This window comes from Chelonia mydas, chromosome 11, assembly GCF_015237465.2.
Source record: "Chelonia mydas isolate rCheMyd1 chromosome 11, rCheMyd1.pri.v2, whole genome shotgun sequence".
NCBI lineage: Eukaryota > Metazoa > Chordata > Testudines > Cheloniidae > Chelonia > Chelonia mydas.
In genome coordinates, this window is record NC_051251.2 from 38,002,703 (window position 1) to 38,027,230 (window position 24,528).

General features: G+C 41.0%; 2 protein-coding genes across 4 annotated transcripts in view; one reads left to right on the top strand and one right to left on the bottom strand.

The window, feature by feature from the left end:
* The first annotated feature begins 7,883 nt into the window (after positions 1-7,883).
* On the top strand, positions 7,884-19,328 carry LOC102940068 (retinol dehydrogenase 7-like). Its single transcript, XM_037912820.1, has 5 exons — positions 7,884-8,018; positions 8,345-8,675; positions 10,544-10,802; positions 15,599-15,762; positions 16,652-19,328. Exons 1-5 carry the CDS (start codon positions 7,884-7,886, stop codon positions 16,900-16,902), a joined length of 1,140 nt encoding a protein of 379 aa, XP_037768748.1. The 3' UTR covers positions 16,903-19,328.
* A 1,280-nt stretch (positions 19,329-20,608) lies between these two features.
* Positions 20,609-24,528, bottom strand: part of LRP2 (LDL receptor related protein 2) — a 182,220-nt gene continuing 178,300 nt past the window's right edge. For all 3 annotated transcript variants that reach the window (XM_037912394.2, XM_043525116.1, XM_043525115.1), the window contains exons 78-79: positions 23,544-23,615; positions 20,609-22,147 (exon numbers count right to left, since the gene is read on the bottom strand). In XM_037912394.2, coding sequence (XP_037768322.1) covers positions 21,986-22,147; positions 23,544-23,615 — 234 coding nt within the window. In that variant the 3' untranslated portion in view covers positions 20,609-21,985. The remainder of the gene's footprint in view (positions 22,148-23,543; positions 23,616-24,528) is intronic.

Sequence of the window (24,528 nt, forward strand, 5' to 3'; positions counted from 1 at the left end):
TTAAGCTAGAGGTCAGTCGGTCCTTATGTTAGCCAAGTCTTTGGCTTCTACAGAACTGAGATCACCAGACTGCGCTCATGTGCCGCTTGTCCTCAGAACTGAACTGGAAAGTATTTTGTTCACTGAGGGCAGGTCGACACTACCACTTAAGTCGATATAACTTATGTCACTCCGGGATGTGAAAAAGCCACCCCCCCTTGAGCAACACAAGTTACAGTGACCTAAGCACTGTCCACACCGCCACTATGTTGGCAGGAGACACTCTCCCACCAACATAGCTTCTGCCTCTTGCAGAGGTGAAGTAATTATGCCAACGGAAGAGAGCTCTCCCATCAGCACAGAGCGTCTTCACCAGACGCGCTACAGTAATGCAGCTGTGCCGTTGTAGCACTTCTGGAGCAAACCAGACCCAGGCTGTTGGAGTGATTAAGGAAGCAAAGAAAATGAGTTGTATCTAACCAATAGAAATAATCCTGAATACATCAATGCCGCTTATCGTCCTACTCTGATCTTCATTATTTATATAGCCAACTACACCTGAGTTTGCATCAGTTCCTTCAGAAGCTCATTCATACTATCACCTGCTGGGATATCACAGATCTATGAAATCTGACAGTGAAAGTAAAGAATAAACAGAGTTTTGGGAGTGGGTAAGATGATCCTAAATGTGCCTTATGTGATGTAGCTATTTAAACAGCTGGCTCTTCCCCAAATATATTATACCAGATCTTATAAAGGGCCAGATTCTGCTGTCAGCAACACCATTGTAACCAAACTCCTCATTTACTCCATTGTCAATGAGAACAGTATTTGGCCAGTGACCTACCGGAAATGAGCGAGCCACACTTCCTTTCCCTGCTGGGGTAAAAGTAATTAATAAAAAAGAGCAGAAATTATTCTATTTTTATGGAAGTAAAACATGATTTCTGTTTCTGATTAAGCAACTGTATTCCCTGAAATGTTAATGGAATTGCCTGTATATAATAGCAGAACTTTTCCCAGTGACATTATGACTTTTCCTATTACTCTTTTTCAAGCATTTGATCTCATGTAGCTTTATGCAAAACTGGTCTCCAACTCTATTCTAATCCAATTACCAGAATCATTTTTATCAGTCTGTTCTTTAGCTTGAGACAGAAAGAAAAACAACTGGAAAGAGTAATCTACGGCCCATATTCTGGACCAATATCTAGCAGCCACTTGTAATAGTAAATGATTCAGAGAATACTCCATTTAAAATTGCACTTTAAGCAATGTTTTTATTGTCTCAATACCCTCTTCTGCTACCTCCTTCCTTTAATACAATGTTTACTAAGTCTAATGAATTGATTTGTTTGGTTATTATGTAAAATTAGTCAGTGGCCCTTCCTCCTTGTAAAATTTATTTCTGGGATATGCATGAATAATTTGAGTGCAGCTAAGTAGTTCTCTCTAGGGCTGACCTTCAGGCCACTACATTATGCAATACCTAAAACATTAAATTATCTGTTTACCTAGTTGCATATTAGCTTAAAGTGCTGGGGTATTTGAACCCCACTAAAGGCATTTTGCACACCAAAGCCTGTGTTAAGGATGTTAGCATTCCCCATGGATTCTTAATTCTGCACAGTATTATTAAAATACTTACGGGTACTCAGCTAGTTAAACTGTACACATATAATATTGCATCATGTTGTGGAAATAACTTTTAAACCGGAGTCTTCCATTCTAACAGTTGGGCTACTCCGTTTGAATATTTCATTGAAGAGAAAAAACCCCCATCATTCTTAGGGTTAACTTGTGGCTGACTCTGTGATAAAAAGAGGTACAGAAAGGGCTCAGAAAGTTTCCTCCTATTTCCTTGTGCCACTGTGCAGAGTGCTGGCACAGGCACTGTCCTTCCACCTACACCCCCCTTCCTTCAAACACACTTCCTCCAAAAAGGAAAATGGATGAAAGAGAGAATTCAGAAACATGGGGCCAACACAACACAAGCTAAAGTAAGCTGCTTATTGAGGGTCAGACTGTGACATCATTACTCCCACTGAGTAGTCACCGGCGGCTTGACTACACAGGAGGGTAATGCAGCTTATGGGGGTGTGATTTCCAAAGCACGCTAATATGTTGCGCTTTAATTGGTCCATGTAAACCCCAGTGATGTACACAAAAGGTTCCCAAGTGCACTTTAACGTAATGCTGTTTCAAACGGCAGTACGTTGAAGCACGCCAGGGAATCTTTAGTGCACACCAGCAGGACCCATTACTCTTTAAGGAGTCCCACTGACGGCTCAAAGACTAACGCACCGTTTGACATGAGTGAGGGTGTCACAGTCTAACCCTTTGTGTTTTCTTGCATCTTAGCCCCCCACATGTTCATCATTCCCTTTCTCCACTTTCACTCTACTTAGGACTCAGCCTTTTCCCCCTGAAAGTCAGACTCCTCCCATATAGGCCACTCACCAAAAATCTGAAACACTAGGTTGCTAAGACCACCCACTGTGTGCCATTCTTGTTTAAAATAAGCCTCCCTGTATACTTAAATAGAAAGTGCCTCTCCTAGTCGCTGTGATTTACAGCTGCAGAACATTTGCATCAGACACAAATAAATGTATTTACTTTGTTGTGGACCTAATTAAGAAATGTGATTCTACACAGATGCCCTTTGAATATTTACAGTCCAGAAAGAGCTACACAGCACAGTATGGGTATGTCTACACTGCAATAAAATGCCCGTGTCTGGCCTGTGTCAGCTGACTCAGGCATGTGGGGTTTGGGCTGCGAGGCTATAAAATTGCAGGGTAGATGTCTGGGCTCAGGTTGGAACCAGGGCTCTGGGACCTAAGGGCTCCAGCCTGATCCCAGACATCTACACTGAAATTTTATAGCCCGGCAGCCCAAGCCCCATGAGCCCAAGTCAGCTCTCATGGGCCAGACATGGGTGTTTTATTGCTATGTAGATATACCTTATGTTCCTACAACTTCTCCCAACTCTCAGAACAGACAGTTTAGCAACGTTTGGCCAGTCCTCAGTGAGTGGATACATTCTGCTTCCCTGATCATAAAACACTACAAACATGAACGGCCTGTTACTCACTCAGGGGCTGAAAATGGGAATGAGAAATATTAACCTTGATCAGTGACAAGGTGACAAGGATACTGGCAACCTGCAGGGCAATTTGGTCTCCTCTCTGAGTTTTGGGGGGGGGGGTGTCTGTGATTTAATCTTCTGCTGGTTTTGATCCTAGGAATTTGGGGACTCTCATTCTGTAATCAGATTTAATTGGTACTTCTTAGCCTCACGTTTTGACCGGCACCCAAGATGTGACTAATCTTTCAGTCATGCGCGGCTCTCTGCTAGGACATCTGCTGGTGCTACCTACCCCAACGGGAGCAGGAAGCTGTGGAGTGAAAGTGAGACCCAGGCCTCCTTCAACATTAACCTCCACACCCATGCTAAAAATGTACCATTCATTCCTCTTTTCCCTTCTCCCGACAATACCTAATCCATGACAGACCTTTACCTCTCACAGAGTAACTACTTAGTGTAATTTCCTCAGTAGCCTCTTGTGAGGGACTTTAACGAAGTCATTTTGAAAGTCCAGATCAATTGTGTTGACCAGTTCTCCTTTACGCACTATTTAGTTGACTCCGCCAAAGAATTCTAGTAGACTGGAAAGACAATTTTCCTTCCCATATCATATCAGATTGTAATTATTTTTTAGCTTATTAACCTGACACTGAAGTATGACTCACTGGTCTGTTATTCCCACAATCACCACCTTTTTCACATTGACTACTTTTCAGTCATCTGATGTAGTGACTGATTTTAATGAACTTGAAGGTACTTTAATAATATTTTGTACTCCTATAACATCTTTCAAGCTACATCTCTCAAAGTGCTTTATAAACCTAGATTAATTAAGCCCATAAAGCCCCTTCAAGCAGGTAAATCCTTAAATGTCCATTTTACAGATCAGAAATCTGAGGCACAGAGAGATGACAGGATTTGCTCAGGTCATACCGCAAATAAAAGTAGCTCAGGGGTAGGGTTGCCAATTTTGGTTAGATGTTTTCCGGGAGATTTCATCATGTGATAATCTTTAATTCCTGGAGACTCCAGGTCAATCCTGGAGGGTTGGCAATCCTATTCAGGGGTCCTGACTCCCACTTCCCTATTCTAGCCAACATACCACACTCCCTGTCGTTATAACCATGGTGTACGAAACATACACCTTAAAAATGTTCATGTGTCTAGCATGAAGAATGTTGGATTCTTCTTTGCGCCTGGGGATTTGTACATCTCATTTCCTTTCCCAATGCCAGCCTTCAAGTACTGTCATTTTTCCTTGTACTTTCTCAGGCCTAGAGATTCGATTACGAAATAAGCCTATGGAAGTGATGAGAAATGCCAGCTTTCAACTACGGCATTCTGTAGATGACAAGCTGTCTTGGGCCAGGCTTTACACTCTCTCTCAGAATGTCACAGCCCGAGCTCACATTTTGCCTAAGTAATTTCCATTCTGTTGTGTTCTCTCATATCTTGTGTTCTGAGGGTGCTCAGGAGACTGACAAATTATCTCTGTCACAGGTGAAAAAGCTACCTGTGTGGAAGAGTGCCATTTAGTCACTGGTTTGGGGAAGATAAGCAGGACTTTTAAACCCCTCCAAAAAGTTTTCACACGGTTCAGAACCCAGGATCCTCAGCATAAACAGGGAGTACTGAGTCTCCCTTTAGATTTTTTTCTACTACACCTGTTTTCAGTCAGGGAAGGCCTGTGACATCTCAAAATAGGGATGCAACCTGACAGCAAAAAGACCTAGAGAAATGCTCCTCCAGGAATAGCCTGGGACTTCTGATGGAGAATAGTGCAGTGGGGGGTCATTTTAACTATGTTTTGCATTATATGCTGACTATCCTGACAATGTTAAAGCATATGTGACAGACATTTTGAATCTTTGGGCAGGTCCAGACTGCCAGGCATGTACTGGGGAGCCGTACATCAGTCACCTTTTTTATAGAGAGAGAGAGGTGGAGTCAGAAAGAAGCAGCAGGAGAGACAGACTATGAGAAAGAGAAGAAGAAAAGATACAACTGGAGATAGAAATAAAAAGGGAGGAATGTCAATGAGGATTGTCCTGCAAAACAAGCGCAAATATCTCCTTTCCATCTACACACCTAAAACAAAAACCATTAAAATAGCAACTCACATGAGTAAGGGCTCAGCATTGTAAGGGCTGCACAAACTAGCTCCTAATTATTTTAAATAAAAGTTTAAATTCAGTGAGATTCAGTGTAATTCCCACCTCGGGGAAAAAAAATCCACCTCCACAATGCTACATGCTAATACAGGATTTAAAATATAAATAAATAAATAAATAAAATAAAGCATTGACCCAAGTCTCCAGGGAAAGTCACATAGTCCACATAGTGTCATGAATGGTGCAGTTTGATTCAGGAGTTCTAATTTAGCTAAAAGACACGTATATGGTCATAGAGCCAGAGAGGTCTCTATTGGCTACATTACATAGCAGGCATAGGAGGAGTAGGCATTTTCCTTTTCAGTTTAAATTTTCACTCAGTTAGGTTCAGAGCACTTTTCACAAGCAGTTATGCATTCATTTCAAAATCCAGAGTTGTCCAGCCTAGCCTGGGGCAGCTCTGCCTGTATGAGGGTAGAGAATACGAAGGGCTGAGGGTAAAAGAGGGAAGGACAACAAGGTACAGGTAGAAAACTCTTTTGCATCCAAATCCAAAATGTAGCGCACAAGATTTTGTGGCACCCAGGCGGGCAGCTTTGGGCCAGCTTATAGCAGTTTGTCCGCTGTTGTACATCTGCGTGGACGCTTTTCCCAGATGGGGGCTTGTAGACCTCACGGATTCTAAGCTTTTTGTTTAAAAAAAAAATTTGCTGTCGGCTCCTCAGAGACAGCGTTTATTCTAGGGGTCAGAAATAGGCCCTGTAGATCAGAAAAAAGAAATTGGCCCTAACCACGATCAAACACAAGAGTTTATTTTCCTCACCTTTTCTGTGCCCACAACTCCAATCAATGCAAACAGAAATTGTGCACATGTGTAGGGGGAAAAAAAACAAGATTAATTCCCAGAGGGCTGGATCCAACTCCTGTTAAAGTCAATGGAGGAACTGAAATCAATGGGAGTTGGATCGGGCCTCTAATGGGATAATTCTATCTCCCTAATGAGTCTTGATAATCTCTGTGCTTTGGGAATTACTGTATTTAGGCCAGCAAAGCTTAGACAACCGAGGTGGGTTACACAGGCATTTAGACTACACATAAGATTAATTCCCCTGGTAAGAGACTAAAATAGTCATCGGAATGTAAGTCATAATCAACAGCAGGGAGTTGTACCGGGCTTGTCAGCTATTGTACAGTGATCTCACCGTGCCACAGAGTACAGAATCTATGTTGAGACTTTCAGCAAGGTATCACTGTGCAGATCCTACTGAAAAGCCTTGTGAATTAAAATTTGCAACAACTTCTTCACTCCAGCACTAGCTGTAATTGGCAAAGACTCTGTTCTCTTGGAATCTTATAATGAGCTTGCAGATGACTCCCCAGAATGTAAGTACCAGCATCAGAACAAAACCAATGTGTAAAACTACAGGCTATATGAGTTTGCAGAGTAGTAATAGAACAAATTACAGTGGGAAAGAGGTGACAAAGTGACACTCAGATTTAAGTCACTACTTTTCCAAAATGATTTCTAGAGATTGTTATATAACAAACCAGCTATGGGTTCTGTCAACACTTTATTGACAGACGTTAGTGACTTGAGTCCTACAGACTAGAATCATTTTGTGCTTCACACAGTGTCCTGTTGGCTATTGCAGTTAGTGCAATAAAAGATAGTTTTTTTTCTATGGCTTTTAGAAAATGATGTGATTACTCCAATGGTCTGATAGGAATATGAACATGAGTAAGGATTACAGGGACCAGGCCTAATATTTCAGCATCTCCTCCTTGTTTTAATGTTCATTTATCCAAACAGTTGATTATTGTGTGATATTTTGGCTGTCTAAATGAATTTTAAAAAACAAAAGAATTCTGAATTCTAGGAAAACATAAAAATTGGAAAGGTTGGGGGCTCATTTAACTACTTCAAGGATTTAAAAATGATCAAACACATTTCTCTAAAATGTAATTATTTTTAAAAATGCTATGAAAAACTAACAGTAAAGGCTCAGATGTTCAATCTGGGTTCCTAAAGTTAGGCAACTAAAGCCAAATTTAGGCACCTAAGTAAAAGTAGACTTCAAAGTTGCTGAGCAGCCCCAGATTCCCTCAAAATCACTGAGAGCTGCAGCTGCTCTGCACTTCTGAAAAACAGACCTTTTCTGTTTAGGTGTCTGCAACTGGATTTGAGTATCTAGTTTTAGGCCTGCAAGTTTCAAAACACAGCCTCCTTGTCCCACAGCTTCAGTTTAATTCTTGCACCAACCCAAAGTGCAAATGCATCCAAAGCCAGCCCATGACAATGAAGAAGCATGTGAGAGTGTGGACTGTCCCCATGAATGAGAATGTTGTTGTATGTTTAAATATACAACAATAATCACGGTGGCAAATTGTACTGAACAACGTTTTTGAAGTCCACTTTCTCACAGTAAAGTCAGGCTGATCAGTGCTCCCATCAGCACTTGCCTGCTATAAGTATTTCCATTCATTTTACCACTTATTTAGTGAGAGGGAGATAGTGAGAGAGGGAGAACAGATTCAGATCCTGCTCTGAAGTGCTGCCTTGCTCAAAGACCAGAGGTTAAAGAAAGCAGATTGTGAGCACCAGCATTTTTGACATTTACAAAGCACACAACAAAGGAGTCAGTGCACTCAGCCAGTCTAGCCCAGACTTTTCTGTTCTTGCCCAGAGCTCACACAGTCTCTGTGCTATGAAGCGAAGAAGCACTGTGAGTGGCAAGAAGCAGATGATCATACCGAATTGCACTCCTTTGCAGCAGAATTCTTCTCTCTCCAGCAGTACCCTCAATAATCAGAAGCGTTCACAACAGGAGGCACTGCTGCTAGTGAGGGACATGCTTCCTTTCATCCTAAAACATTCTCCAATCACCTTGCAGACGAGGGAGAAGGGCAAGTGAAGCTGCATCTTGAAAACAATGGAAATGTATTGACAAGGAGGTTTAGAGAAAGGCTCTGCCGACACATATATTATTCATGGACACCATTCAAACTGTGCCCAAACATCTAAGCTTGTGCCCCATTTTACTCACAATAAGACAGAAAAAGCTGGAACTAGACACAAAGCCTTTTATAGGAGCTGTGTTGAACTTGGAGATAGATATAGTAATTGACTCCATTAAGTTTCCAGATCTCTAACATTATTTGTTTATAGGCCTTGCTTTCAAACTCAGCGCAGATAGGAATTTTGGCTTCCATACTTCTCCTCATTATTTGCTGGCTCATCCGAGACAGCCTTAAGGTGAAAGACCTGAATGGAAAGCACGTCTTCATAACTGGATGTGACAGTGGGTTTGGAAACTTGCTGGCTAAACAGCTTGACCGAAGGGGATTCCATGTCATTGCCGCGTGTCTAACAGAAAATGGAAGCCGAGAACTACTAGCCTGCACATCCATCTCACTGAAGACTGTGATACTGAACTTAACTGACTCCAGCAGCATTGACAATGCAGTGGAGTTTGTGAAACAAGAGACAGATGGGGAGGGTAAGTGGTATAGCCGCAGTCCATACAAATTACTAAACATACTCCAGTATAAAACAGAAGAGTTCTGGTAGTAACCTTCCATAATAACCGCACAGGAGCCTTTCTTGTGCTGATTAAAGCTGTACTTTCTTCAGTGCTATGGTTCTATCTAGTTAGGTATTTATTAGCACCAACCACCATAGTTCCAAGAGTGTTTTATGTTCCAAAAGCCAGTTTCAACTGCTGCCATTGTGTTTGCTCCTCACGTTTATCAATCAGGGGACTTCTAAGTATCAGAGTCCTTGATATTTTAACAGTCAGAAAATATACTTGTACACGTTCTTAAGTCTCACTCAGCTGCAGGTAAAGTGGGAGTGCTAATTGGAACTAATCAGAACTTCATTGACCTACCTAAGCAATCAATCAACCTGGCCAATTAAAAATACCTAGTCGAGTTCATGCTCTCCTCCTTTGGGAAAGCAAAGGGTTAGTTTTTTCTCTGTCAACAAGTCTGATTTTTGTAATGCTCACATAATGATGACGCTGACTGTAGCAATCAAACAGGGGCGCTGTCCAAATCCGTCATTCCCTTTGGATCGTTACTGCAGTGGTGTTTCCTTGTACCAGAGAGTGCTACTGCTGTGCGCGCCCGTGAGTTTAATGATGCGAAAGGGGGAAGAACATGGGTCTCTGAATGCCTGTGAACAGAGAGTTTAGATCATTACTTGGCTTCTGCTTTTGGCAGAAAATGTTAAAAACTCTGTCTTGGTTCCTAACCCAATGAATTTTTCTGCTCTGGCGAGACTCATCTTGCCAGGGACTTTTCTGAACTCCTCTCCACCTGCCATATATGGCAAGCACTGTGGTGTCAGGCTAGTCTATAAGGGACAGGCAACCGCAGCTGACACTCACTGTAATCCTCACTCTAACCATATAATTAAAGAGGCCAAGCACTGACTCAGAAGGGAGTCTACACTATCCTCTCTCTCTCTAGAAATAGGCCGTCCTGAGCAGGGAGCTGTAGGCATATTAATAACATGGCACTTACACAGCACTATTTATCCATAGAGCCCAAAGTATGTTACAAAGGCGGAGACACATTATTATCTCTGTTTTACAGATGGGGTAACGGAGGCACAGAGAGCTCCAGGCCCACTTAGCATATGTCTACACTGCAGTCAGGAGCAAGGCTCTAAGCCCAGCTAGGCGAACTCATGATAATGAGGCTCACTCTAGCATACAAAAGCAGCTGTGTGCATGTTGCAGGACCAGTGGTGGCATGGGCTAGCTCTCCCAGTGCTGCAATGTCACACACCTATTTTTAGCATGCTAGAGCAAGTCCCACTCGCACTAGTCTGTCTCCGTGGGCTGGAAGGCTCACCCCCACCTGCAGGGTAGACACACCCTTTGGGTCTAAAGAAAAGGAGTACTTATGGCACCTTAGAGACTAACCAATTTATTTGAGCATAAGCTTTCGTGAGCTTTCGAAAGCTTATGCTCAGATAAATTGGTTAGTCTCTAAGGTGCCACAAGTCCTCCTTTTCTTTTTGCGAATACAAACTAACACGGCTGTTACTCTGAAACCTTTGGGTCTAGTACTGAGAAGGCCTGGGAAGCCATGGCTCCAACTGAAATCATTTCTCCATTAATATTTACCCAGTTCTAATTTAGAACCATTGACTAAAGCATTAGGAAGGGAAAAAAAGTTTGCCAGCTGCACAGTATAAATTCAGAAAGTCATGAGGAAACCCAGTCAGCTATATTCATCTTGTTAAATGGTGTGCAAAATGTGAACTCTCGCAGTCTATTGCCATAGGTCCTGTCTCCAACCCCCCTCACTGCTGTGATATTGGCACATACCGAACGTGATATTTTTGGAATACTCTTAGGCCTCTTTGGTTTGGTAAATAATGCTGGAAGAGCAACGCCGATGGCACCCACCGACTGGATGCAGATAGATGATTTCCACACAATTACGGATGTTAATCTGATGGGGTTGATTGAAATCACCCTGAAGCTTCTCCCGCTTTTGAAGAAGGCTAAAGGAAGAGTAGTCAACATTGCCAGTGTTTTGGGTCGCTTGGCGTTTTTAGGTGGTGGCTACTGTTTGTCAAAGTGGGGCGTGGAAGCTTTCTCGGACATTTTACGGTGAGTCAGAGATGGATTTGTGATGCTAGTTCTGGATTTCAAATGCTCTACCGTTTGTAGCTCTTTGAATCTGAGGCTGTGGCTGAGTTCATAAAAGGTTAGAGACCAGATGTGAAATTCTGATCCTCAGCAGAGTTTGGGTTGTTCCCTTCAGCAGGGGGTTAGTTTGGAGCTTTCTCTAATTTTATCCCATTTTTAACAGCATAAACCTTCCTGTACAAAGTCCTAGAAATGCAGCTTTGACTCAGCTAACAAGGTGAAAACCCAGCAGAGTTAACATCTGAGATGCCTTGCTCTGTGTAGTCACTTTATCCCTATGTCTGAGGCTGCCTTCACCAGGGGGCACCCTCTTGTGACTGTGTGCGTGCTACCCTGAGTTTGATCCAGTTTGTCCCCTTCACACAGTCAATACTGATTTCTTGTTATGACCCCAGTCCTCCAGCCAGGCCCTTATTAGTCACTACCCTTTAGGGGTAATAAAGGGTGAGGAGGAGTCCAGTGGCTCTAGTGAAGGGTAGACAGTTCTAGGCCATGCAGGCCTAGGATCTTTTCTTGCTCCAAAGTCTTTACCATGCCTTGTGTTGGAGGGTAGTAGGGGAACCCAAGCCCACGGACTCCACTGGGTTACAGCTCAGGGACACTGTCTGAAGTAGCTTGAACCAGTTCCTCCCAGACCCTTGCTGCTCTCTGAGCTGATTCCTACCTCGCCTCCTTGCTAGGCTTTCCCCAGTGCTCTTGTTCTGGTTCTCCCTCTCAGGAAGTCTGATTTCCCTTGCAGCTCCTCGCCAGTCTGTGGAAGGGGTCTCCTCTCTGGAGTTCCTCTGGCAGCCGACCTGCCCTCCTGTCCTGCAGCCCTTTTATCTTTAGAGCTGTTGTGAGGCTACCAATCAGCCCCATCTGAGCAGGCAGACAATTTAACTAATAATTTCCCATGTGGAACTATATCAAATGCCTCACTGAAATGCAGGTGGAGTAGATCTACTGCATTTCCTTTGTCTAACAAATCAGTTCTCTTCTCAAAGAAGGAGATCAGATTGGTCTGGCACAATCTACCTTTTGTAAACCCATGTTGTATTTTACCCAGTTACCATTTATCTCTATGTCCTTAACTACTTTCTCTTTCCAAATTTGTTCCAAGACCTTGCATACAATTGAGGTCAAACTAACAGACCTGTAGTTTCCTGGATCACTTTATTGCCCTCTCTTAAAAATAGGAACTATATGAGAACTATATTCTTCTGACATAGGTACAACCCCCAAGTTTACAGACTCATTAAAACATTTTGCTATCGGCCTTGCAATTTCATGTGCCAGTTCCTTTAATATTCTTGGATGGAGATTATTCGGGGGGCCCCGATTTAGTCCCATTAAGATGTTTGAGTTTGACTTCCATCTCCGATGTGGTAATTTCTACCTCCACATCCTCATTCCTATTAGTCACCCTGCCACTATCTCGCTAAGATCATCATTAGCCTTATTGAAAACAGAGGCAAAGTATTTATTTAGGTGTTGGGCTACGCCTATATTATCCTTAGTCTCCCCCCATTCCCATTGGTTAGTGGTCCCACTTCTTTCCTTGTTTTCTTTTTATTTATATGATTGGTTTCAATTCCCTTTGAAAGTCCAACTCTGCTTGGCTTTTGGCAGTTCTCACTTTATCCTTACACTTTCTGACCTCCAAGAGGTAGCTTTCCTTCCTAATCCATCCCATCTTCCATTCCTTTTAGGCTTTCTGCTTTCTCTTAATCACCTGTTTGAGATGCTTGTTCATCCAGATTGATCTGCAGCCCTTCCCTACACATTCTTTCCCCTTGCTTGACATGCAGGCTTCAGATAGCTCCTGGAACTTTGACTTAAAGGAATTACAGGCCTCCTCCACGTTCAGGTCTTTGAGTTCTTTGGTCCAGTCCACTTCTATAACTAATTCCCTTAATTTTTTAAAGTTTGCCTGGTTGTAAGCCAGGACCCTAGTTGCAAATCTATTTTTGTTTATCCTTCAATTTAATTTAAACTGAATTAGCTCATGATCATTCGAACCAAGATTGATCTCTGCAACCAGTTCTTCTATGAGGTCGTCACTACACACCAATACCAAATCTAAAATGACATCACCGCTTGTTGGTCTGGCGATTATTTGGTGAAGAAATCTGTCAGCCATCACATCCAGGAAAATGTCAGCCCTACTATTGTTACTAGCGCTTGTCCTGTGATCTATAGCTGGGAAGTTAACGTTTCCAATAATCACTCAGTTCCCAATAGTATTTATTTCATTAAAAACATTACAGAGGTCTTTATCCATATCCAAATTGGATCCTGGAGGTCTGTAGCTTGCCCCAAGCACTAGCCCATGGGAACCTCTAGTAGCTTTCTTCCCCAAAGTGATTTTGCCCCAACAGATTCTGTCTTATCCATTCCATCACTTCTCATTTCTTTACAGTCTACCCCATCATTAATATACAATGCTACTCCACCACCTTTGCCTTTATTTCTGTCTTTCCTGAACAGCACAAACCTTTCAATACTCCAGTCATGCTTACTATTCCACCATGTTTCTGTTATCCCTATAATATCCGGTTTTACTTCCTGCACTGGTAGTTATAATGCCTCCATTTTGTTACTCAAGCTCCTTGCATTGGTGTACAAAACGTCTTAACTCTTGCTGCTTGGCTTCTCCCACATTCCTTGCCCAGTTGGGTACAGTCATTCTACTACCAGTATTGCCTATCTGACTCGTATCAGCACTATCCTTCCTCCTAATGTCCATTCTCCTACCCACTGCTGTTCCTTTCTCCATTGCTGTATCATTTCTTACTTGATTTTCCTCCTTCTCAATGTTAAAATCAGGCATGGAGATTACATGAGCATCTCCCAACTGTCCCTCCCCCTCCCCCGAGCTTTTAGTTTAAAGCTCTTTTAATGAGTTCTGCCAACCTCCATCCCAGAAGTCTATTTCCTTCCCTATTCAGGAGGAATCCATTCCACAAGAACACTCCTCTGTCCATTAATGACTCCCAGTGGTCAAACATCCCAAAGCCCTCCTTATAGCATGACTATCTGAGCCATCTGTTGATCATCATGATCTTGTCTCTCCTTCATTCTCTCCCTCTAGGGACACAAAGAATCCCACTGAAGGTCATTTGAGCCTCCATTTCCTTTAGGGTCTTCCCTAGCCTGGCATAGTCTCCTTTGATATATTCCAGCAGGAATCTAGCTGTATCACTTGTTCTCACATGAAGGACAATCAGTGGATTCTTTTCTGCTCCCATTAGGATCCTCTTCAACCTCAGATCCACATCCTGCATCTTAGCTCCTGGCAGACAGCACACCCTCCTGTTCTCTGGATCAGCTCTGGTGACAGGCCTATCTGTTCTTCTTAGTAGGGAGTCCCCAGTCGCATAGACTGGCCTTTTCCTGGTGATGGTGTGATTCTCCTCTGGCCTTATTCCGGTTCTTTCTGGCTGCAAGTCCTCTTGTCTTTTATTCTCCCTGGCAATCTTCTACAGTCCTCCTGAATCCCCCTCGGGCACTGAACTCTGTGTATCTCCATTGACTCTTCCCCTCTTCTTACAGGACTAGTTGCTCTTCTCTTCTTCCTTGCCCTCCCACCTTCAGTTACTGCCTGCTGGCCCCTTTCTTCATTCTCCAGCTCTGCTTCTGAGCTCTATTGCTCCTCTGCTAGCTGGTTTTTCCTCTGCCTGGTTCTTGTAATCACATGCTTCCACGGGCCTAAACTTCCTTGTTGCCCCTCGTATCCTTGACCTTTGCTGTCTTTACTATCCCATAATAATCTAAGCACTGGTGATGCTGGGCAGCAGTTTGGCCTTCGTACGTCAAAGATACTTACACATAACTTTGGAATATTATACGCAATGAGGATCTGTCCCTCTGCAGTCAATGTTGTTATGCTGATTTACAGAGGCTGAAGAGCTGATCCAGAGGCTCCTCTCAACAGGCAGGTAGAATTGGTAAAATTGACTGGGAGCAGTTGTGAACATTCAGATAAAGCAGAATATGCTCCAAGAAACAAATTTAGTGGCTGATGTACAAGAGTGTTCAATTCCATTGCATGGTTTGGAACGACACATGAATGAGTCAGGTCCCCATAGGTCTCTGAAGCTGCCCTTAGGTGGAGAGTGGCAATTTTCATGGTGAAGGAGCTAAACTGCAAAGCAAAATATAAACTGTAAACATCTGCTCCCTTTCTTATTAATTAACAGTAAATGAATTCACCTTCAGCACATGAATGTTTGGCCAATGAAATCTACAGAGCTGAGACTCCTAATCCAGTCAAATGATTCTGCCCAGCTGTGTTTTGCTTTGAGATTCTTTATGGCCTACCAGCAGAAGTAGATTATAACAGAGCAGCAGGAACTGGAAACATTTCTTTGTATTCTACATCTTTGAATAGAAATGTACAGCGTTTCAGCTAGATGTATGGCTCAAATAGATTTGGGAGTTACCTTGATCCTCACTGTTCCTAAGCAAACCACACAGAATAGGTGTTTGTATACCTGCTGCTACCTTCAAACGCTGTTTGCAGCTAGATTGTTTAGTTCTCTGTACAGTGGGTCTTTTCCTGTGATAGGTTACAACAAAAAGACAATATGCCATATAATAAAGCATATTTGCACTTTTTTGACATTTTTACATAACCAGAAATAAATCAACATTTGACCTTTATGTTCTGAAGGTACATGTCACTTTGGTTATTGCAGAACCAAATATTTAAAGATCATATAATTGTTGGGTCGGCCAGCATGAAAACATTTGCTATTGTATTTTATTTCCATTCCCAGGAGAGACATGCAGCATTTTGGAGTGAAGGTGAGCATAATTGAGCCAGGATGCTTTAAGACTGCAGTTACTAACTCAGAGGTCATTGAGAGAGACCTACTAAGACTTTGGAACCAACTAACTCCTGAGGTCAGAGAATCCTATGGAGATAAATACTTTGTTGAGTGTAAGTACGAATACTTAACATCACTGTACCGGAATGGACTTGGCTAACCTTAGTCATGGACTGACCATTATCTCTTTTGGAGTACAACTCTCCTGGTGGAGTGAAGGGCCTAGTCTCTTGGTGCACCTATTAGATGGGTGGAACATGTTCTGGTTCAGATAACTCTGGTAAAGAATGCTATTCAGCTGACCGAGTGCTCTATTGATAGCCTGGTAAAACATATTATTGTCCTTTGTCCTCAACTACTGACAGCTAGAGAGCCAGTGGCAGGGGATCTCCTTCATCCTAGGGGATAGTCACGTCTTTGCTTTGCAGGACACTCCTCACTCATCCAGACAATTCATCCCAATGTTCAAGAGTCAGCATACTTCCCAATGCTTTACAGAATAGCTTTTCTTTCTACATAGGATCTCCTATTCTGCTGTTTCACTAAAGAGTATTTTCTCTTCTGCTGCAGGATTTCCTGTTCTGCTGAAGATTAGTTTTGAGTTACTCTTACAGGGTACAAGAACATTTGTAGAGAATTAGAGGGCCTAAGGAAGTTTCAAGAAGAAAGAAAGTGAAGTTTACTTATTAAATATACTTAATTCAGGCTACAAAAGGCAGGGGGATAAACAGCAAAACTTGGAAACATATGTACAGTATACAAAGCCTGCAGTTTCATAGATTAATTATGGGCTAATTAATATTTGTTTCATGAGCAGCAAACAAGCAACTATTACTAACATAAAAATAGAATGATTTCTAAAGCTTTACAATACAGATAACAGTAACATTTGGGAGTGGAGAGCTTCTTTTTCTTTTACAGGGTTTTAGCTGTCAACTATTTAAAATTCTTTTATCAGAGAATGTTTCATAAGTATTCAGGGATTTATTTTCTTCCCTGCAGATGTCAGAGCTCAAAGATTTTCAATGAAAAGATTGTGCGACTCTGATATTTCTAAAGTCATAAAATGCATGGAGCATGCCTTGATAGCAAAATACCCCAGGACACGCTATGGATCTGGATGGGATGCAAAGTTCTTTTGGCTGCCCCTCTCCTATGCACCAACCCTTCTATCTGATATGATGTTGCGTATGCTGCTTCCAGCTCCAACAGTCAGTAGGAAATCAGCATCCTGTGTTCCACTTGATGTTTAATATTTGGTACTCTAGGGTCAAGGCTAAAGTGGTGATTGTTATTCTTTTCAAAATCAGCTATTCTCTTTCCTACCTATAACTACCTGACTGATTTAATTCTCTTCAGAAAGCACTTTGATTTTTATTGAGTTTCAGTCTGGAGAAAGTTTTTGTTATATTCATCAGAGATATATTTGCAGTATAACATTCACCTGCAGAGCTGGTCAAATAGTATTTATCAGATAACAAGTTTGGTGACTTTGGACCTTTTATTTCCCGAATCAGTCCTCCTATATGCAAATCTATTCTGCTCTTAAAGTCCAAACGTCAGCCTATGAATTATATGATGTTGGTATGCAAAGTGCAACATTGTTAATCCATATATTCTAGTGGGTAGAATACACATGTTCTTTAAGAACACATTTACTCAAGAACTGATACATCTATTCATGTTGAATATGGGTATTTGACTGAATCATGCCACTGAATTTAACAAAGCTGTGAACCTAAAGGCTTAAACTTGATCAAATCAAAGTAAACCCCTAGCGTTTGAAAAATATCCACAAAACGTTAGTTCCAGTGCTCAACTACATCTATGTGCCTATTTACCATTCAATAGGCAGCTACTATAGTGGAGATAATACACAGGTTATTTCAACAATATGTAATATAAGTGACAAGCAATCAAAGACAATTGTTATCCATTACCACAATATTTATACATTACCCTGATTCCTAATTTTAGTGTGGTTTTATCTGAAAAAGAATACATACATATATGATGCCTTTTATCCTGAGGGATCCCAGGGGGTTTTACATTTCACCCCATGCTAATGTCTGATGTGAAGCAGATCATTTTGTTTATGCTGTCATCGATTAATATTACTATATGCAATGAACTAAGCATAGTAAAATACTACTTGAGGTTATAATGCCTCTTGAGATTATAATGCTAAGTGCACTATAGGTTTTTTCCCTGATAAGCCGCTGGTCAGTAGCTGACATGATGGTATGCATGGTGGTTTGAAAACTGATAGGTAAAGGTTTTGCTTACTAGAGTTTTGAGTTGCTGATTAATGATTGATATCCAGGTCAATTAAGTTTACAAAAATATCATAGCAAGTCAGATTCTACGCTCTACCAAATGTCTTCAGAGAAAGCAAATTCATTTTACCTCAGTTGACGATAAACACACATTAATAAATATTTTTCCCTGTCTGGTCCGATGGCCTGAAAGATCCTCCATCTGAGAGAAACTAATGTCATTTATCGCCCTAACACTGGCAGATTACAAAGAGAGATTGAAAGCTCATAGAAAACAGACCATCTTTCAAACATCAATCTAGTGTTCAGAAAGGCAACAAGGGATAGGGATTGTAAAGCAAAGGAAATCAGAGAATAAAGCTGTGAAGAAATGCCTTAAAGCCTCTGCTGGACTGAGTACCATAGCTACTCTCCATTCAGTGACTCAAGGAAGGGAGGAGAAGCCTTTGCTATACATTTTACGGGAGAGGAGAGGAAGCCCAAACTGGTGCCTGGGGGTCCCTCTGCCAGAAAAAGAAAGGGCTTTTTTAAGCATTAGCAAACATATACACTATGTAAACAGTACAGCCCCGAAGAGAGTACATTTCATTTGTGTCTGACAACTTACAAATCTTGTGGAAAAAACAGTTATATATTTAAAGTGAACATGAGTTTTAGCAGTAGATTTTCAGTATGGCTGAAGCTTTATGTTTGTGGGTATAATTTGCAAAATTGACACCTGCGTTTTTTATGGGTGCAAAGGGAAGCCAGATTTGGGAAACGTAGGCCTTAATATCTTCTCTCTCTAAAAATTCAAGTATAAGATCTTTGTGGGTCTTTCCTTCAAAAAAAGAAGCCACTTTTTAAAAAACACCTTCCTTTGTAAAGTTCCCCAGATTATACTAGGAACACCTTAAAGTAAAGCACTGGGGTAAAACGGAGTTACCAACCCATTATTTGTTTTACTCAGGTCTGTAACTGCCTGAATATTCATAAAGCACTAACTACACTCCTTATGTCCTATTCCACCACATACTGAGCTCAGTGTAACGGCTTGGAAAGATCCTCTTTGAAATAGTCCCTTCTTTGGTAGTTCCAAAATACTGAGCAGAGAGATTATAACAGAACTATGTACTTGAAAAGGTTTACCAGTCTGAAGCCAGATCCTCGCTAGTATTAACTTGTGTAGCTTAGTTGAAGTCAATGGAGTTACGCCAATATATACCAACCGCCAATATGGCCCCTGATTTTACAGAATAAGAGATATACTGTACACGTTTACACAGGTTCATTTGTAAAATGCAATTTATTATACAACTTTTGTGCAAAAGGCACTGTTCATAACTTTTCCAGGATGTAACAATTCTTATGTATTGTAGGATATTGCATTATTCTTTAAACTGTGAATAAAATATATCATAGAAGAGTTGTAAAAATGATATGATTTACAACATTCCAAGCCAACTTTTGGGGTGAGATGCACTTACTCACGAAGTTAAAATTGCAAGCAATTAATGCATGAATGGAGTACATCTTCTGAATCATGCTTACGTGCAAATCTGTACCATCATTAAAATCAGTTCCCACAATAAGATCACACCCGCATGGGTTTCATAAATCAATGGGTACAGATTAAAACAGAGGGTTTGGCTTGAACAAAAGTGGATGTTTCTCCAAAGCAAAACCTTTGAGTAAGCTGCCTTTCAAAATCAACACAAAAGCTGTGCCAGCTACACCAATAATATTATTCCAGTTGGAGGAGGAATAAAGCAGGTGCAGCCAGCTCTATTTTCCCTTGGCACACAGACACCAGAAAGACATCCAGGTAAAAGGTCATATCGTGATTCTTGGGCCACGTATTTGGCTAGCACTCCCACAAGAACAGGAATATTAGGCAAACACTTGGTTCAAGAAGTAAGACACAGCATAAGGATGCAGGGAGACAAACCTTGACCCTCGCAAACATTTGCCTGAGCTGGAGGCTTCCAATGTATTTAACAAGTGAAGTTTAGCACAGCAATAGCAAACACATGTGTTGGTCTAAGATCCCAGTTTGGTGCATGTGGATTTGAAGTATCCTATTACTCTAATACACCTATGTTGACCAACACAGTGACAGGCATTCATCCTCATCAGAACAGAGACTACTGGATAGGAACTCATGAAGGATATTAACAATAGTGTTAGCAGCATGATAGCGTAGGCATTAACTTGCATGTATTTTGTCCAGGGAGGTCTACAATTACTAGTATGATATGCATATTGGAACGTACAAGCTGAAGTTTGGCCTTCTGTGATTTACTGGGATTGGAGAGCTGTACAGCCAGAGCATAGGCCTGGAAACCAGAAACTTTTCACCTCTAATCCCAGTATTGACATCGACTCCTTCTATGGCTTCCAACCAGTCAGTCTCTTTGCCCGTTTCACAATCTGTAACTGTGAATAATAGTTTCCTACTTTACAGGAATGAGTATTAATATGTTAAATGGGAATGATTTTCATCTCATGCTTTACCAAGGTATAACTGACTTCAGTACAGTTCTGATTTACCCCTCAGTGTGTAACTAGGCTCAAATGTTTGGAAAGTACTAAGTACTTTTATTAGTGTTCTCTAAAGCACTGCTTTTTTTCAGACTGTACTGAAAAATCCAGATTATGACAGATTTGTATGGTGCATTAGACTCAATAATTTGTGGATTAAGAATATGATAAAATAACACATTTATTAGATTTATTCAGCAGCATCATTTTCCAGTTATCTTTTCTAATCAAAATACATTTCAAAGTCATTACAACAAGCATTCTAAATAGGGATAGCATATATTTTGAGAACTCAGGCATAAAACAATCAAACAGCGGAAGTCTCATTGATTATAAATTTAGGAACCTGCAGTTATATGAGTAACTAGCCAGGAATGCTAAATAACATAATAGAGTATACGTTCCTGCAGTGGTGCTTAGACTTTCCTTAACCAGTTCATGTTATGGAAACTAAACTGGCTAATTAATGGAAAAGCTAGCAACATGTACAGTATATTCTGATAGAACATTATGGAAATAACCGGATGACCTACAAATATTGCATCAGTAGAAACTGTTTCCCTTTCTATTAATGTCCACCTCAGGAAATAAATAGTCAATAAAAATTAAATTTTTCACATGAAAAAAGCTGGTTCATTTTTAAATTAACCAGCATCTTTTGTACTTTGCTAGCTACTTCATTTAACACTACAAACGACTTCCAGAGACTCCAGCCAAGAACAGAGTTATTCCATTGATGATCAGGAGAAAATCTCATTAAATTAAGTATGAAATTACTGCCTGGTACTAAAATTTAAATATATCAAATCTTCCTATGTATGCTGTTAATGGGATTTTTTAATTGGAACCTAGAGGGAAAATACATGTCTTATGGATCTTGGGAGGAATTATTTGATTTCAACCAGACAAAATATTGCAAGAACAACATTCTGTGTAGGTAGCTATTCAGCCAAAATACGCTGTACTGAATTTTCCATCTTTTGTTTAATATGAGATATACAGAGAGAGAGAGAGAGGACAGAGAGACCCATTTTTATATACAGTAGTATATTAAATGGGTAGTAGAGATGCACAACGCACCAGTACAAGTTTAAGAAGGTGCTGTTATAAATATATGCTCTAAAAGTTTCTGTAAATCAGTAAACCTCTATATTTACCTTGATTTTTTTTAGTTAGATCATTTATATAATGGATTTATCCCTAAAGATGCAACAACCGATTCAGAACAGATTTCTTTAGCTACATCAACAAACAAGATAATCTTTCAAAAATTTACAAATGTACAATATATTTATAACATTACTTTCAGACAGCTTCAGTGCAAAGATATACATATAGTACACCATGATAACTGTTCATAAAAATAGCACTTGGCATTTATCAGAACAACAAGGCATAGCTTCAAAAGACGTCTTCAGCTATTGGCTAAACGGCATATATATTTTTTATAAAGCATTTGAATGTGAACCTTTTTCCTTCTGTTTATAAAAAATCTACGTGCAAATGGGTATGTCTAACTATTCTCTTACAGATTAACTAGTTATACAACAGAGTCCTCTTTAACAAGATTGGCGGTGTCTTTAAATGTATCCTCTGTTGCTGTATAAGCTAAAGGTGGGTCTCTCTTGAGAGTAATCTTAGGAGGCTGTGAAGGAGAGGGGAGAGAGGCATTTTCAGTGTCCCCTTCTTGTTCCTTCTCCATCTGAAACAATCACCATAAAACCCATGGTTTAACATGAACCGTTCACTGTAGGTTTGATTTCAGAATTGCTAAGCATTCATAGCTCCTGTTGAAGTCAATGAAGTAGGTAGATACTCAGCCCCTCTGACCACCCGCCCATATATTATTATTTAAACACGGGCTTCACCTCAGCAGGCAAAGCTGAGAAAACAATCAATCGCTAAACTAGTCAGGGCTGATCCTGCCAACAATTACTACCACCTGTGGTGTTTAACAATGAGTAATTTTATATGTCCATACACACTCACTACTCTAGATAATTATTGAGGTAACTGGCACTACTTATGAAGTAAGCATTATCTCTCACAGTAGTGTTTGCCGGGCTGGGTCCTTTGCTTTACAAATTCCCACTCACATCTCATACAGTATGGGACAAATAGGGTAAAATTTTCAAAAGCACCTACATGTCTTGGCGCCTAAGTCACATTTTCCAAAGTGACTGCGGAGAAGTTACTTTCAATGACACTTAAACTCCTACATGCCTAATTTGGGACTTAGGCTCCTAAGTCACTCCGGAGCATTTGAAAATTTTACCCACAGTGTGAGACTCTTGATCTGGCCCCTTTGTGCTAGGTAAAAGGGTCCTAAGCGCCAGTGTCCAGCCATGGGAGAATTCCCCTGAGGCAGGCACTGTAGAAAACCACTGTAAGGCTGCCTTACAAGAACCCCCTCACAAGCATGCCACGGGTGGGTTTGAGGATAGAGGGGAGAGCTCAGAGCAGGGCCACAGCTTGCAGCACTTCAGAGATTTTGGGCAGTGATGTGGCTCATAGGGCAGCACCAGGGGGCTACTGTAACTTAGTCTTTGTCTACACTACACTTTTGTCAGTAAAACTTTTGTCATTCAGGGGTGTGAAAAAACACACACATGCCTAATGACAAAAGTTTTATTGATGAAAAGCACCAGTGTAGACAGCCCTATGTCGGCAGGAGAAAGCTACTGCCTCTCGTTGGGGATGGAATTATTTTGTTGGTAGGAGAGCTCTCTCCTGTCAACAAAGAGCGGCTACACTGCGCACCTTTTAGCGGCATGGCACAGCTGTGTCGCTAAAAGGTGCATAGTGTAGACATAGCCTTAGATAGCCCTGGGGACTTATGCCAGCAGCCTCTTCAGCCCCAGGAACAGCCTAAGGTTGGGAGGGTGTAACTGTGGCTTTAAATCCACCCCAGCCCCTTCTCCCCGTGCTGCATGTGCTGTGCTGTGCCTCTTACTGGTGCAGCCCAGACTCTTATCCATAATCTTTATACTATCAAAACCAACATTAATTCATGCTTCCCACATCATCAGAACCAGCCCCGCTTGTGAGCTAGGTGAAAAGTGCAGGCTGAGAATGAGAGTGATACAATTAAGAGTTACCTCTGCATAGATTGGATTTTCAAAATTAGTACTTAGTTTCAGTTTTCTTTTGAAGAAACTCCACTTTGTTTCCTGAAAGATAAAAATAATAGAACTTTACTAATGAACTCTTTAGCAGAAGTTTTCTCCACTTTCATTTGCAAAATGACAATACCAGTGAGGGAGGGTTTTCAATAGCATTTCCTATTGGTTCTATCCGTAAGTGATTGTATTCAGGAAACGTTCAACCCATCCCCATTTTATTTAATTTTTTTTAATTAAGCTCTTTTGATGTAATTTTTTTAAAGCCTATCACAGATTCTAAGTGCTTTGACAATTGTTAAAATGACAACCCATCTGCAAAGGAAGAAACGAAAAATGTAACAACACAGTTAAAGTCTCTAAAAATGTAATTTCTCCTTCAGAGAGTATAGACATTGTTTGTCTGGGGTTTTCTGAAGGCTCATCAGAAAAAAACATATCAGATGGAACCCACAAATTGTTCCTAAAATGGCCAGTTATACTATTATTCCTGACACAGCCTCTAATCCTTCACCAGTCAACCAGCCTCAGAAGGCAATTCAGTGGATCTTTTCAGTACAGGGAAAATAAACTAGGTTTTCACTACCACTCACTTAATTCTTGTTTAAGTCACCGTATGGGCTAACAGTCATCTCCCTAAATCTACCTTTTAATACTCAATAATGTCATCCAAATGAACTCATCTTAGACTATTTCCCTTTCACCCCCCTTTTGTTGTTAGCATTATTTGCTTATTTGTAATACAGTAGTAGCTAAAGGCCCCAACTGGAATCAGGGCTCCACTGTTCTAGGCACTTTACAAACAGATGGAAAGAGATAGCCCCGGCCTCAAAGAGCTCATATTTGAAGTACACAAGACAGAAAAAGGGAAGGAGGGGAAACAGAGGTCAGGCAAGTCAGTAGCAGAGCTTAGAATAGAACCCAGTTCTCTTGAGTTCCTGTCCAGTTTCCGATCTAATAGGCC